Genomic DNA, 16,026 nt, shown 5'->3' with positions numbered 1-16,026 from the left:
ATGATTGTGTGGGCTACTAGTAAGTTTGCAAAAGGAATGGCAGGTTGGAACAGAGGACTGAGCACCACAGCCCAGGGGTCCTTTGTTTCTATGTTTCTACTTTCCTTCATACTCCTTGGTTACACATTGAAGAATGTGTACCTGATCAGTCCATTACTGACTGAACTGTGAGCCCTATAACATGGTACTTGTGCACTAAACATCTAGTATTAGTTAAGCATTTTTAGTATGTATTTAAGTACCTGCTAATCTTTTATTCCTGGCTAATGGCACAAATAAGACTAGTTTATTTGACACCACACATGCTTCATTTCTCTCAAACTTTGTCTTAGCGTCTCTGTGCAGGAAGGCTATTCACTTACATTTATTTGCACAGATTTCAGCATGTGCATATTAGACATATCTAAAATAAATCTGCACATTTTCTTTCACTGCATATGCATGTGTCACACTTAAACCCACACAGAAGCATACTCACATTCATCATACACATACATACATACAACAGCGATGATGAAAGGTCTTACTTTATTGTACTACTGTGTTAGGTTGCACAAATATTCAATACCTGCGCTCCCTTTTTCACCTTTTTCTCCCTTCCTGCCATCTCTACCATCTCTTCCTGGAAGACCAATGCGTCCGTGTGGCCCTGGGGATCCGCCAGCTCCAGGGGGACCTGCAGGCCCTGGCAAACCAGGAATGCTACAGATGTATCTGGTGTAATAATTTTCTCCTTTGAACTGGCTTTGAAGAGGTTGTCCGCTTGTGTAGATTACAAAACTTGTAATGTAAAGCAACACAATCATCCTTGGATCTGGAAAAAATGCATACAAAGAAGACTATGCATGTAATGGCACTCTAGTCACATGCAGACGGCTCTGAATATACCAGTAAGTGTGACACTGCGGTGCATTATACACAACTGCACATGCGAAGATCAACATGGTATTTCTGCGTTACCAGAATCCATGTAACACACCAGGAGAAAAGTCCGTCAGGACCTTTTTCTGGTCACCATGTGTGTTACTGTATGTGACTGACATAGTATAATTGACACAATACTAGCTTTTTTAGATCAAAATTTGAAACATTTGGTTCTTTTTAGAATCTGGATTTTTCAATGAAATGTCCTCTGCCTACATACCATTTTGAGTGTGTGTGTGTGTGTCATTGGGAAGTGTATAAGATTTACAGAGAAAAACCTTCTTGATGGGAGGGAGATATATCTATATTAGGAGCATGTGCCCATAGGAGCAGTCTCTTCTAGTGAGGACAAAGCTTACACCTTAATTTTATTTAATTTCATTTAATTTCATTTTGAAATTTGCCTTTATGATTGCAAATGGGTCTCCAACCTGAATAACCACAGAAGAAACTTGCTGACCCTCAGAAGGGATACGAGTAGGAACTACAGTTTCAGTTCCCGGTTGGAAATGCTGGTGACCACAACACAAATAACCAATTCACCCTAATCAGTCAGTTTGTGTTAAGCAGCTGCCTGGCAGAGGATAGACGGAATATGAATGGGGTGCTAACAGGCTGTGTTTTTTAAGCCTGGTTTGGACTCTCATATGACATGAACTGTGTTGCAATATCTTGCAAGAAAATTGTTTAAAGTTTTATATATAGCATTTGGGTGTTTTCATAAACATGGAATGTAAATGTGATTTCTCTGTTCCACCATATACTGGGAGACTAAAGAAAATAACTGTACAAAGATAACATGCTGAGGAGTTGCAGTACCTGATGTACAAAGGTGTCTTAAATTAGTATTGTATTAGCAGAGATGCAGTCATGGGTCAGGTGAGATTTTGCAAATCAAGTTGTTTTTTCTAGTTCCCTTGCTGGCTCCTCAGAAGACTTGTGTGGGGTTTTTTGTTGGAGTTGTCCATTCCTTCAGAGTTAATTTACAGCGTTCAAGGAGATCAGAGTACCACTGGCTTCTGCGGAGAGAAAAAGAAGATATGGAGTGGAGGATTCAGAAGAATATCTGTGAAACATCCATCTACCTTTTTTTTTACAGCGAAACTCACGATTCATTCTCAAACTCAGACTGAAAGAAGTTGCAAAGTGAATTAACCTGGAAATTGCTGTTCTCATTCCCTTCTCTGTGATACTGATTTTAAACCCCAAACCACTACATTTATTTGCATATATTTGATATTTCAGCTGATATATGTCATGGTCAAATCTATTCAGCATGGAAAAAGATCAGCATATACACATACACGATCTTTATAAAGAATATTTTATGTTTTAAGGAATAGGAAATTTGGAAGCTGTGTCGGTAGCAATGGCAATGCATTAAATAGGATGAAAATATTGCACTTGGAAAGAAATAAGCAGTGCTCCAGAATTCTCTTCAGTGATGTATACTCCACTTTTCATATTAAGCATCTTGTATCAAATTAGCAGAAACCAAACTAATAATTTTGCTGTCTTTTAATAAAGCCTTACACTACAGTCAGGCACAACAGCCTTTAAGAGTGGATTAACATATGAATGCTTAACATTACAGCAGAGCAGCAAATGATAATTCCAAGGCAGTATTTAGCTACAAGCACAGACTTCACAGTGATGTTTGCTCTGATGTACTAGTGACTATACCCAAATAAAGGATTTTTTTAGGTCTTAAATCAGGGACAACAAAGCTCTCTGCAGAGGAAAACAACTTTAAGCACTTAGCCAGGAGGAAGCAGCTTGGAAGGAGTTCATGTCTAAAACTGCATATGCATTTTACACAAAACTGATGGATAAAAAGCAGACATGACCTGAGGATCAAGGACTGGGACAAAAACGGCCCTTTGCCAGATGAAAGTCAGAACTGGTAGGCGAGATGTTCCCACACTGTGTTGCATGTAAGCCAGGCAAAACTAGTCTCAACAACTGCTGTTTTTTCCTGTGTCCAGGACCTTTTACAAATCAGAGTAAGAGCCTTCACACAGCTGCTCCTGTCACTGGCTGGCCAGTAACTTATTGATGTGTGAAGTGGTCTCCAGCTCCCAGACCTCCCCTGCTGTTCTTCTCATGTGCCTACAGGAAATCAGTTGCTGGGCCATGTGCTTCTGCTAAGGTCATGGGAAAAAAGACATTTGCAGAAAGTGAGAGGAAGGGGGTTGTTGAAATAAGGATGTGCCATAGATGGCTGGGGCATTGTGGTTGGAGAACCAATTTGGGAAAGAGAAGGCATAGTGGAGAATATGTGGAGCTTTCACTTATGGGTTGAGGATCTTAAGAGGTGATGGGGCTGTGAAGCAGAATGGTGGGACTGCAAGGAGAGCAGAGAAGGACTGAGAGAAAATAGTGATAATGTTCAGTGATAATGTTTACAGTCCCCAATTTGGGCTTTAGGGGGATACAGGAACCTGCTTCCAACAGTGGCAGCCAACAAATGGCATTTGGGAAACCATGCATTAGACCACAGAATCAGGACTTTGCTTGCCCTTTGACTTCAGGGTCTTGCATTTCTTCCTATGTAGTGTTCCAGTCTTAAAAGGAGGAGTGGAAGGTACCTGTCTTTGTTATTACAGAAATCTTTTGGAAAATGTAAATCTCCTCAGGCCAAGGAAGGATGTGGTGTTGAGCCCATCCACCTGTTTCCTGGTGAGTGCTCTAAAAGGTAAATTTTAAAGTTAAAGGTGAATGATAACATATGTCCATGCTTTTGAAATTTCAGGCTGAATTAAGAGGCCAAAATCAGAGATTTAAGTTCACCTATGCTTACAAAGTTAGAGATCACTTTCTCAGGAGCCATCTATGTTGAGGTGAAATATTTGGCCACAGAGAGTTAACTGGTAGGCAGAAAGCGAGTCATAAATTATACTTTGGTCATGTTGTTTCAGGATACAGACTCTGTATAGTTTGTATATTTTTTTAAAGATGCAGATTTTTGTCCATGAACTGGGGTAGGAAACAATGTCATTTATATATGACAAATAGTCTCATTCAGGGAAAACCAACATTTGAGGAGTTCATTCTTTTCCCCAAATATTGAAATCCAAAACAAGCACATGGTTTTCTTGTTCACAATAATAATGATCATCTTCAACAAAACCATCAGCAAAAGTAGTAATGAGAATGATATTAACAGAGTGTTATTCCAAGTTTAGAAAATAGCATTTCAATAGGTTCCACTGGGTAGAGCAAGAGTGCATGCCAAAGCATTCACTGGAAGATGATGGATGTGCTGATAAGTTCTAATGTGCAGTGATTCCTGGAACAGCTTGTCCAAGTGAGGGTGGCAGGTTCATTTGCTCCATCATTAACCAAATTTCATGAGCAGCATAATCACTGCCCTTGTGCATAAACCCATCTGATTCATTCAGTGCTGGAAAAATATTTAAACCCCTATTCTGGACTTAATACATATCACATGCTGTTAAGAAATATTGAAAGAAGCATGGCCAAGAGGTCAAGGGAGGTGATTTTGTCCTTTTACTTTGCTCTAGTGAGACCCCACCTGGAAGCTCTGGAGTCCTTAGTACGGGGAAGACATATTTCTGTTATAGTGGGTCCAGAAGAGGGCCACAGAAGTGATCAGGGGATAGAACACCTCTTCTGTGAAGAAAGGCTGGGAGAGTTGGAGTTGTGTGTCTAATGTCACTGTGCTCGAATAAGCAGGGGTCACCAGTATTGAGGCCATATTGCTGAAATTGCAGCTGCGCTGGGCAGGGCACGTCTCTAGGATGAAGGATCACTGTCTCCCCAAGATCGTGTTTTATGGTGAACTTGCCACCGGTAGCCGCAAGAGAGGTGCCCCAAAGAAGAGATATAAGGACTCCCTGAAACAATATCTTCGCCTTGGCCAAATCAACTATCATCAGTGGTCTGCCTTGGCCTCCAATCGGGAGACTTGGAGGCACACCATACATAATGCTGTTGACTCCCTTGAGAGTTTACGAAGAACTAGCCTCGAGGAGAAAAGACAATGAAGAAAGAATTGCACCCCACCTGTACCGCCCAAGGAGATCATCTGCTGTGCTTTTTGTAGCCGGATTTGCCTATCCTACATTGGCCTTCTTAGTCATCAGCGCGCCTGTAGTAAGCATGGGTAAAGCCCTTCCTAAATCTTCGTTCGCGAAGTCAAGCCATGATGATGATGATGATGATGGAGGAGTGAGACCCCACCTGGAAGCTCTAGAGTCCTTAGTACGGGGAAGATGTTTTTTGTTATAGTGGGTCCAGAAAAGGGCCACAAAAGTGATCAGGGGATAGAACACCTCTTCTGTGAAGAAAGGCTGGGAGAGTTAGAGTTGTTCAGCCCAGAGAAGGCTCTGAAGAGACCTTTTTGAGGCCTTTCAATGCTTAAAGTGAGCTTGTAAGAAAGATGGGAACACATCTTTCAGCAGGGCCTGTTATGAAAGGACAAGAGGTAATTGTTTTAAATTAAAAGAGGGGAGATTCAGACTAGATATATGGAATAAATTTTTTACAATGAGGGTGGTGAAACAGTGGAACAGGTTGCCCAGAGTGGTGGTAGATGACCCATCCTTGGAAACACCCAAGATTAGGTTGGACAGGGCTCTGAGCAACCTGATCTGGTTGTAGGTGTCCCTTCTCATTGCATGGGGGTTTGGATGACCTTTAAAGTTCCCTTCCAACCCAAACTGTTCTATGATTCTATGACCTTCAGATGATACTCTGTGTACTACATGACCTTTGAAGCTAAGTGCTGGGCCTAGAGGCCTAAAGGCCTTAGAAGGTCTTTAACATCAAGCCTTTAAGAAATCTCACTTAATTACTAATAGGTGTTATCATTCCTTTTCTTTTTTAAGTTTAGGAATTTAAGTGATTGCAGCAAATTCCCAGTTTTTAGACTTCCTGGTACATGATTCTGGTAATTCCTCCCTTGTTCAGCTATGCAGGTCCTAATTCTAAAATTTGCTAATTAGCATTGTTTTGAAACAATCACAGATTTCCCATAAGTATATGTTATAAATAAAAGCTGGGTCAAAAGCCGATAATTATTAGTTACAAGTTATCCTGGCTGTGTTCTTAATTTTGTCTTTCTTTGCTAGCTTTGAATTCATTTCCAATACATATATACAACCATTTGAGGAAAAGAAGACGTGTTTTAGCTTCCTTGTGTAAAAAATGTAGACAGAAGTGGTGATGCTCCTAGGCCTTTTCTGTCTGCAGCACTATCAATGGCTTAGTGGCGTGGAACGACATAGTCTATACATCCTCTGGCTCTCCAATATGAAAGGCCAGCACTGCCTCACATCCACTAACTTGTATCCCCATTGTGGGATGTACAGACATTCCCCAGCTCTCCCATCGACAAGAAACAAGATGGAGAAGGAGATAAAGTCAGGATGAGAAGCAGAGAGAAAAAGCCTCAACAATTAGGTTGAAAACTCACTAGCTATGCCTGCCTTTTCCCTCTCAAAACATGATCCACAAGAATCAGTGTCTTGCATTTGGCATGCCACACTCTGCGGTTTCTTTGGACTGTGTGATTTTTATGCTATTTAAAATAAAAATCTTATATGTTTTTTTTTCACAGGTATTTTACATAGATCATTCACCTTCAATTGGGCACTGCATCTCCCAGCTTGTTTTGTGTTATGGGGACTACAGTGGACTTGCAAAGCTCCACTTATAAGACCATGCCTTACTCAAAGGAATCAAGACCACAGCTGGCCACCACTACGCTCCTTGGATTATCTACGCAATCCAGCAATCTTCACATGGCTTTACGTTGTCTTTACTTCTCTTGTATAAGAAGGGGAGAGTGACCTGACAGTTTTTGAGCAGTCTGAACTTTTGATTCCCAGTCCCAGGATAGCTGATGATGCCCAAAGGGATCAATCAGCCAATGGGAAGGAACACCAGCTAAATATTTCTGAGAAGACAATCCTTAAAGGCCTTATTAGCCCTGCTGACATTTAACAGCCTCAGTCACGTAAGCTGGTACTGTTTGAACAGTCTCCTTTATAACTACATTGAATGCAGTCAGATTCTTCAACCACATCTCAAGCCTTCATAAAAAATAGAGTGCACATAACCAAGACCAGAAGTTCAATGTGTTTGATTTTATTTCTCAGTGTCTGACATGAAACACGGTCTCTCCTGTTCCAGCTATTTGCATTATTTGGAAGGTTGTTTTTAAGAAAGATGCCCTAAAAGCTGGGCAAGGCATTTATCAATGAGATAGTCTGATTCAGCTGAGGGGAATTTTAACATGAGGGCTGGCAGACAAAGCAGTTTAACTGCCAGCTGTACCAGAACACACAAATAAATAAAACCTAACAGAATTTGTCTTGACAGAGAGCCGAGAAGCTGGGCCAGTTGCTTACAGCTGGAAATTAAAGTGGATAAAATATGTTTGCTCGCAAGCATAGTGAAAAATGGCTGGGGTTTAACACTAGAAGACTCAGGATTTAAGTGTCCCTACACCTCAGGTAGGGGCTCCCTTGAAAGGTTTTCTCTATTTTCTTAAAATAAATAAATTAAAAAGAAAAAGAGACGGGAGCCATAAATCACAAGCTGTCTTCATGGGTGACTTGCAATTTGCAGGATTAGTTATGAATCTGAACTGGAGTCAAGCATGTGGAAGTACGTAGGCATCTAAAAGTGTGGATAGATGCCTAAAGCAGTATGCCCATCTCCCACAGAGTTCAGGCAGGTGTCTTCTTCTTGATGCTTACCCAGCTCTTACCAGAAGAATTTCCATCTCCATCTCCTATCTTAGATCATTCTGCTTTACCAACCTTGCAGTGATAGAAAAGAAATCGAGAACAGACTGGGAAAACCATTTCAGGTGGTATAGAAAGAGGAAGAAAGAGAGGGAGCAATAAGAAAATGTCAGAGTGCAATGCACATGAGGGAAAATGAGCAAGTCATAGATTTCACCATGGCTCATAGAATTCCACTGCTTTGTGCCTTGTGCTCACTTCTGTTCACACTCAGGGGCTTGTTTGTGATCAAAAGTCCACGAAGAACTCCCATCATGAGAGCAACCACTTTGCACAGGGATGAATGATGGGGACCAGACAGAAAAGTTTGCTCAAGACACATGCAGCAAGCACAACACTGAGAAATTCACTGGATTTTTGGCTAAGTATGTCTAGTCCTTGTGCATGGCTTAATTCTCATCCCCTCAAAGTAAATGTCATTTATTAGATCATAGACACCTCTGAAGACGGATTTTCTTTCACGCAGTTGGTCCCTTGGTGACAGCATTTATACCTAAGAACAGTGCTCAGTATCTAAAAAGATAATCTTGAAGAGAAGTAAGCTTCCATACCCTGAAAGGGACCCTTTTACACCAGCACATTGTTTTCTTCTGGAAGTTCATCAAATTATATCATCCAGGCATTGTGCCTTTCTGGGAACCCTGTAGAAAAGCAGGCATCCATCCAGGCACTGCATTCTCCTTGAAACTAGGCAAAGACCAAAGGAGCGGTTTAAATGCCTGGGCAGGACTAAGGTGGTTGATTTCCCCTGAACTGTGCTGGAGAAGGCTCGCATAAACCTCTCTGACAGAGGAGCAGTGGTGACTGTGACCTGAAGCAGGGAGCAGCCTGTTCAGCTGAGTAGCAACCTCTTGTCCCTGTTGTGCTGCACATGAAAAGGACATCTGTCTGGGGCTTGACGCGAGTAGATTTTTTCAAGCTGCAGTCATAGTGAAGTTAGCAATGTTTTTAAGTGTACAAAAGGTCTCTCTGCACTGCTGTTGCAACACAGCAAGCCATTAGCTTTTCCAAAAAGGGAACTGGGAATGTTGCCTACATGGGTAAATCCCCAGCTAGAAATGGCCTGCTAAAGTGTGGTCCCTTTGGTCCAGGTGATGTTGTAAACAGTCCCTAACATACTGGGGGGTGCAAAAGTAGGATAAAGTATGAATTTTCTAACTTCAAAGTTCAGGCAAATATGCATGACTATGGAGGACTAAGTAGTTTTTATTTATGTGACAGAAGATAGAAGGCCTTGTAAAAGCCTTACAATACAAATTTAATTGTCTTAAACCACTCTGAATTTTATTGTGGAGAGCTTATATGTTGCAGCATAAAAGCAGAATTTCTGAAGTGCTCCGTGCGAGCCAAGTAGTGTTCCTAGAGTGGCAGAACTGTACAACAGAGCTCAGGTAATACCAGTCCTGAAAAAAGTTCACTACAGCTCCCAGGTTCCTACTTGAGATACACAAATACTCAGAGAGCAACGTGAGCCCCAGGCTATGCACCCATGCCATGGCTCAATGACCAAGCAACCATGCAATACCACTAGCTTTCTTGCAGGGCTGTGTCCACAGGGCACTGCACTGTCCACTTCCCAGAGTTATCTGCAAGGTCTTCATCTTCTGACCCTTGGTTCAATTTTGGCATACTCAGGAACGCCAAAGGGAGAGTCTCAACATGAAGCCAAAGAGTCAAACTTAAGGGGGAGGTTATGGCTGTGAAGCCGAATCTCACATAGATATGAGTCTTAGGAGGCCATGTATCATCAGCACAAACAATAAATGCATTTAAAAGTTCAAGTCTTGCTGCAAATCAGTGGGGCTTGAACTTCTGAAAGTCTAAGGCACTTTGAAAATCGCTCAAGAGCTTTGAAGCCTCACTTTCTTTTCAAATGCCATCCACATTAATGCATGTCCCCAGCCTCTGGGACTACCAGTCTTTCATGTCAACCTTGGTGGTCTCTTTCACACTGGTGCTCTAACTTTTCAGTACAGGAGATAAAAACCTGGCCTCAAAATCAGCATGCTTTCCTGTACTGAGAAAAATCCTGTTCTCGTGCAGTGGGTCTAACTCAAAGCTATTACTTCAACAGTATTACTTCTATATTTATACTGGAATAGAGAAAGGAGAATTTGGCCTGGTTTAGTCACATGTGTGATTGTTATGGTTAATGTCAGATTCAGGAGATCGAAGCCAGGAAGATGTAAAAATAGAATGAAATTTATGTAATGTCTGCTTTTGGGTAATAGCACGCTTTTTAAGTATGCTTCTTCCTGATTAAATCAAGCCTTTAAATAACAACTGGATTGTCAGTGAGGTTGACCTCTTTGGGAGACTGAAGGGTATGCACATTAGAAAGACAGCTCTAAGCAGTCTGAGGCTGCAAAATCAAATTCTATTTAAGTTCTATATGGTATTTGTTCATTGAAACAAAGACTTGTGTTTCCAAAGAAGAGTAGAAGGGATAATGTATTCTGCCTCCCATCAGACTTCACAGGAACACCAGCTCCACCCAAGCCCACCCTGTGGCAACCCTATTGGTACACAGCAAGCACTCACACAGAACCTGTGTTTCTAGTTGGTGGGCCTGATGCTCTACAGCTTCACACCTTGTGGAGGTGTCTGTATTGGGAAAGAGAAGGCTGCTCCCTGGGGCTGGGAATGATTGATTGGAGTGGAGCTTCCTATAGGGTGGCAGGGCAGAGCCAGCCCATCACCCCAGTAGGGAGCAGGGCAGCTTGGAGGCAGTAAGGGACATCCCCAGCACCCGAGGCCAGACCAGGCTTGTGGGTGTGGGACAGCTGGGCTGAGAGGAGTCCTCAACCATGGGCAAGTTGGTGGGACACCTTAGGAGATGCTGCAGGAACAGTCAGGGATGTCAGTGTCCTCATGGTTCTGACACTTTGTACTTCAAGAGGAAAAAAGCATTGTGATCCCAATCGGCAGCATGAGTCCACTCTAAGCATATGGAAATAACAATTTTCAGCACAAGATATTCAAAGGTCTGTTTAGTTCCATATGGATCCTTACCCCTCTCCCTACTGCAGTATTCACTGAGCCACATAACCAGCTTGTGTTGTTCGGGGTTTGCTCTTGCTTTCATCAGTTTCCTGATGACAACTTCTATGGTGGATTTTGATATATTTCTATATTTGGATTTGAAAGGTCTCAGTCTGAGTTGTTGGGGTTATTTTAATATATAAACTGTTAAGTATTCTGAAGATGTGTCAGGTTTGCCTATTTGAGGAAATATTTGGGTTGCTCTTGCAACACATTGAAAAACCTAAAATCTATTATAAGAGATTTTTCTCATTGAAGTAACACTGACACTAATCTTTTTTCCTTCTGTATTTCTGAATTGGACATTTCAGGCAGGCAGCTTTAAATCTCCAAGAAAAAAGCTCATGAAGAAAAAGTTATTGTCTCATTTACTTGTTTTCTAATTTTTAAATCCTTGAGAGTGAAAAACGCCGTTGTATAGAGCTCTGGAGAGTCTTTCAGTGTGTTTTGCCTACTATATATCCTTCCATAGCCTACTATATATCCTAATTGCAATATATCCTAACAAGCCTTTAAAAAGAGTCTAATAAGCATAAGATGGAGAGGAGAGGAAAACAGAGGAGAGCTTTGTCTTTTGTTTGACGTAAATTTGTCTACACAAATCTATCTGACACGAATTCACTTAGAAGAATGACAGTTGTTCCTGTAATATAACTTTAATTTAAAATGAAATCATTTGTCAGCCTGATTCTGTACATACTGAAACGAGATGCATGCTCTTATTAGTGGTGTTTGATCAGTTTCACACAGAGGAAGAAAGAAAACAGAGCACAGTTTTCTTTCAGGAGATCTGATTTCTCGATTAGAAATGTCTATTTCATGGCAATTATTTAATCTTGCATGCTTCTATTTTTTTCATCAGTAAAACAACATCATTAGTATCAGGGATTAGATTGTTCTGCTGATGCAGAAGACTGTTATTTCCAAAGCACTTTTCAAATTCTGCTTTTCTTAAGTAATTGTGAATTGCCATTTTGTATTTCAATCAGTTCTGTCATGGGAGATTAAAATAGATGAAGTCAGCATAATTCCTGCAGTTTTTCAGTACAGTGCAGATGAGGTCTAGTGTCTGATAACCGGTCATTTCTGTCTTTGTAGGAAAACATCAGCCATACTCCTGCTTATCATTAAGAACAAAATTTGGGCCTCATGTAGCTGGGCATAGCTGTATTGAAACCACGTGCCTTGTATTTATATGTGGCCTTGAAGGTGTTTTCTCACTTAGGGTCTTGACTGTTTTTTTAAACCCATCCTATCTGGGAAATGCCTTTTTCCTTGGGTTTCTCCAGGGAATAGCACTAAGAAGCTGCAGCTGTCAGTCAACTTGCCATTCTTCAGTAGGAAAGTCTGGCCTTTGGCTGGTAAGGAACAGGCTTTAACTTGACTTTGTTCTGCATGCATCTGATGCTTCAGGATGATCTCAGCAGGGTCTCCATGGGACATAGGTGGGCATTCCTGGGTGGTTTGAAGATCACAGTGTGCTTAGCAACCAATTTGATTACATTTTCATTTAAATTTGCCTTGATCTCAGCCTGCCAACAAGTCCCACCAAAGCTTGAATCATGGGGTGTTCAAGTCACCCTCGATGGACCCCAAGCTGTGTGATGCACTGTGTCCCTGAGGGTGCCAGATGCATTGCCCAGACACAGCACAAGAGGGGTCCTTTTGGACACACAGGTAGCACAGTGTCTTATTTACAGATGACACAGCCTTGGGGGGGCACCTGCATTGCAGACACAGCCCAATGTAGTGGTATCATGTCCAAGTACACACATTTCTTAAAACCAAAATGGGTTATAAATAACCCTCTTCACAATTCTGTAATTACTGAACACGGCTTTGCCTATTGTAGTATCTGGAGTTTTGCTCAGGCTTCTCATTCAAGTATCTACTGATAAAATTTACAATGATAACAATAAACTCAGTATTATTTTACAGTTGCAGCTCCATGGCAGCTGCCTGCCATAAGCCTTTTTGTATTTTTAATGGTAACCTTGATTTGAATTTGTTGCTTAAGGAATTCTGGCTCCTCTAAGACAGTGTGCCAGAATCACCTCTAATCATCTGCTTCTCAGAAATTTCCTTACAGATTTGTGAATACAAATAAAATATATAAAAAAAGAGGAGTCACGCAAGGCTTAGAGCATATTAACTTCAAGTTTCCATCAAGGTAAAGGGTTTTGCAATTTCCACTTTAATGGAAACCTACAGAGATTCAGAATGTATTGACTTGCAAATAAAGATGAAAATACATAAAACATGGAGAAGCTTTCTCTTGCCTTGGTGAAAATGACCTTTCCTTTCAGTGCTAAAACTATTTAAGTTTTATGGCATGGAATCAAGATATGAAAAATTCTTATAATTCAAAGTGTCTTGGATCAGTTGCTTATCCCTCAGCCAAGGCGTGATTTTATCACAGGCAATTGTATGTGTGCGTGTGTGTGTGCATAAACATATACATCTGTACTTTTACCAGCCAAAGGAGTCTTGCTCTCACTGAGCTTTTCTTCATGGCCCTGGAGCATGGTGGATGCATTTAATGTCACACATATTATTAAACAAGTTTTTTCTATTTGACTTTGACCGATGGAGTTAATTTTCTTTAATACAGATCTATTCTCTGATGGCCTGAATTAATGATGCACTTAGATTTGTTTCTAGCTGATAAACAGTAAGCTGGCATGGAATAAGCTGTTTTGTTGGTTTTATGTTTGTGATAGGTATCTTCACTGGGCACTACAGAAAGTTCTATTTTGATATGTGTGATTTTGTTTATTGCTTAAAATACATATTATGTCTTGAACAGGATAATTGCAATTCAAAACTCTCCTATGCTCAAATATAATTTCTTTCCTTCTTAGTGTTCTCCTTTTCTTTCTGTGAGATGCTGTGATTCTTATGAGGTTTCTGTTTTTCCTCTATCTTTGGAAAAGTTTAAATGAACGTATGTATGTCTATATATATGTACACACATTGTAAAGTTAAAAAAAATCAGTTCTATAAATTTGTCAGCTCATGGGAGAAAATATCAAAACACTTCATTTGGAGAAAATTCTATTGGCACAGCTACTCTATTTTAGTTTTTATCTATTCTGCTTATTTTGTTAATGCATGAAACTATGTCTCTGGAGAAGTTCATAAGCCACTGCTGCTCCTTCTCCATATAATTAATTGGTGACCCGGTTTGTTCCCTGGGGGCAATTATGAAGTCATCCATAACAGCCATTTCATTATGTCTCTGTTTTGGGGTTAATGTTACATATGAATGGCTCTGGTAAATATTATCAAAAGCCCTTCTAGACCTGTACCCTCTCTCTTGCAGTGTGCTGTAGCAGGCTCTTGCGCTCCTTCCAAGGATATGGAAGCATCTTTACCGGGAGTTTATCTTCCTGCTTCCAATGCTCTGCAGCTGAGGTTATCCGAACTGGAGACATTTTTTCAGTCTTTGCTTTCTGTCAGCCTTGCTGGACTCTTCATCCATAAACTTGGAAAAAGTTTAAACTCTGGCTTTTCACAGTATTCCTCACTGGTAAATTTGTTGGACTAGTTATGCACAGAATGCATTTGTCTCCCTTAAGCCTTTTTGTCTCCCTTTGAAATATTTGTAACTGATAATTTCATTTTATTCCATCTATTTATTTCATTTTAAAAGGCAGTGATTGATCTGCTCCTTACTATGTTATCTTGCTCAGAAAAACAGTAACTTTGGACTCCTTACAACTGCCGTAAATATTTCTTTGTTGAATATTCTTTATTTGCAAGTAAATATTCTAGTGGTTATACGGTCTGCCGTATTGTAAGAGCCATCTGCTCTTTTCCTCTAGTGTATTAACATTAGTAAGCAAAATTCTGAATGACACACAAGAACAGCTTTCATGTTATACCCTCGGATCAGCACAAACCCATCATCTCTAATGAAAATGCAGAAGTACAGCTGCAAAAAATGCAGCTGCCTGAGGTTGTGCTATGCGGCCTCTGCCAAAGGCGTACAACATGGGACAGGATTTCCCCATGGCAGGGATTGTCATTCTGCTAGACTTCAAATTAAAAAAGCAGTAAAAAGTAAACATAATGTTTTCCAGGAGACATCAGTGGCTCCTACAGGAAGAAAAACCCCTCTGAATTCATCAAAGCTGCACAAACTCTCTTGTGTTTACTACAGACAGCTGCAAGAACAGTCTCACAGAAACTCTACAAAATACTGCTTTCCTTGCCACACTTCTAACAAAACAATCACCATTTCTTAATACGTATGTGTCTCACTATTATTCAAAATTAAGTCTGTTTATTTCTCTGTTTTAGGCACAGAATATCAGATCCTACAGGCTCTTGCTTTGCTCTCCATGAGTAGCCAGCTGAACACAGCAGTTACCACTGATGACTGCATGTCCTCACAGACACAATGCTGGCTAGGTTATGGGACACTTGTCATTCCCTGTCAGGGTGGCTTTCCTCTTTTTCCTCCTGTTTCTCTGCCTCCTTCTCCTCCTCCTCCAATGACTGCCAGCACTCTGCTTGACGAGCTCCTGAAAATGCTGAGCTCTCCTCCAGCATCAGGAGCCCAAAGGTTAAAATCTGTCCTGCTTCCAACAGGTAGGTGGGGACAAGACCCTTATTCCCTTTGTTTCCTGCCTATTGGGATGTGGCTTACACTCTAAGTGGGTTCCAGGGTCAGACACTGAGGCTGGAGGTGAGGGGGAAGGAGAGATGCAGCAGCATGAGAAGCCCAGGGGCAGCCAGGGCCATCTCTGTACATCCCTTTAGATTGCCACCATGTGCGTACAGGACAGAGAGAAAGGGGCACTGGTCTGGACAACAGCATGGTGGCAGGGATGTGATAGTGCAAAGGCTTGTCCCCCTGCATGATTCTACAGCTGGCCAAGTTGAAAGATGACTGGAAAACTCCTTAAGTGAAAAGTTCTGATGTGGATCTTGGTTTTCCTGACAGAAATCTGGTCAAAGTAGACTGTGGCAGCAAACACTCAAGCTGTGGTGAACCTAGGTATCATAGTCACTTCTTGCTTGAGCTCTGTTTTCAAACCACAACAGACATGTAGCATGCCAGCAGGTACAGAAGGGGGACCTATTGGAAAGGCACAGGGTATAAGGTACAACCCCAAGCCCTCACGCACTGCCACTGCCCTCCCATCTTTTGTGGACATTTGAAGACTAGGCCTCTCTTTTTAACCCTAGAACCAGAGATGCTGTGCAGGTAGTACCGCTTGTGCAGAAGTAATCACAATGAAAACAGCCTCCACTCCAGAGGCCCTTCACTGTAGAGAAAGGG

The 16,026-nt window shown here is 41.3% G+C and overlaps 1 protein-coding gene across 1 annotated transcript in view; it reads right to left on the bottom strand.

The window, feature by feature from the left end:
• The window catches only part of LOC133226372 (complement C1q tumor necrosis factor-related protein 7), a 72,959-nt gene extending 70,719 nt beyond the window's left edge, over window positions 1-2,240 (bottom strand). The window contains exons 1-2 of the mRNA XM_061379863.1: window positions 1,744-2,240; window positions 569-814 (exon numbers count right to left, since the gene is read on the bottom strand). Of these exons, the coding sequence (XP_061235847.1) occupies window positions 569-806 (238 nt within the window). The 5' untranslated portion in view covers window positions 807-814; window positions 1,744-2,240. The remainder of the gene's footprint in view (window positions 1-568; window positions 815-1,743) is intronic.
• Between the last annotated feature and the right edge of the window lie 13,786 nt (window positions 2,241-16,026).

This window comes from Neopsephotus bourkii, unplaced genomic scaffold, assembly GCF_033783945.1.
Source record: "Neopsephotus bourkii isolate Nb327-2 ecotype Australia unplaced genomic scaffold, CSIRO-AGI_Nbou_v1 NB_1780, whole genome shotgun sequence".
Taxonomy (NCBI): Eukaryota; Metazoa; Chordata; class Aves; order Psittaciformes; family Psittacidae; genus Neopsephotus; species Neopsephotus bourkii.
This window is presented reverse-complemented; position numbering and strand designations above follow the sequence as displayed.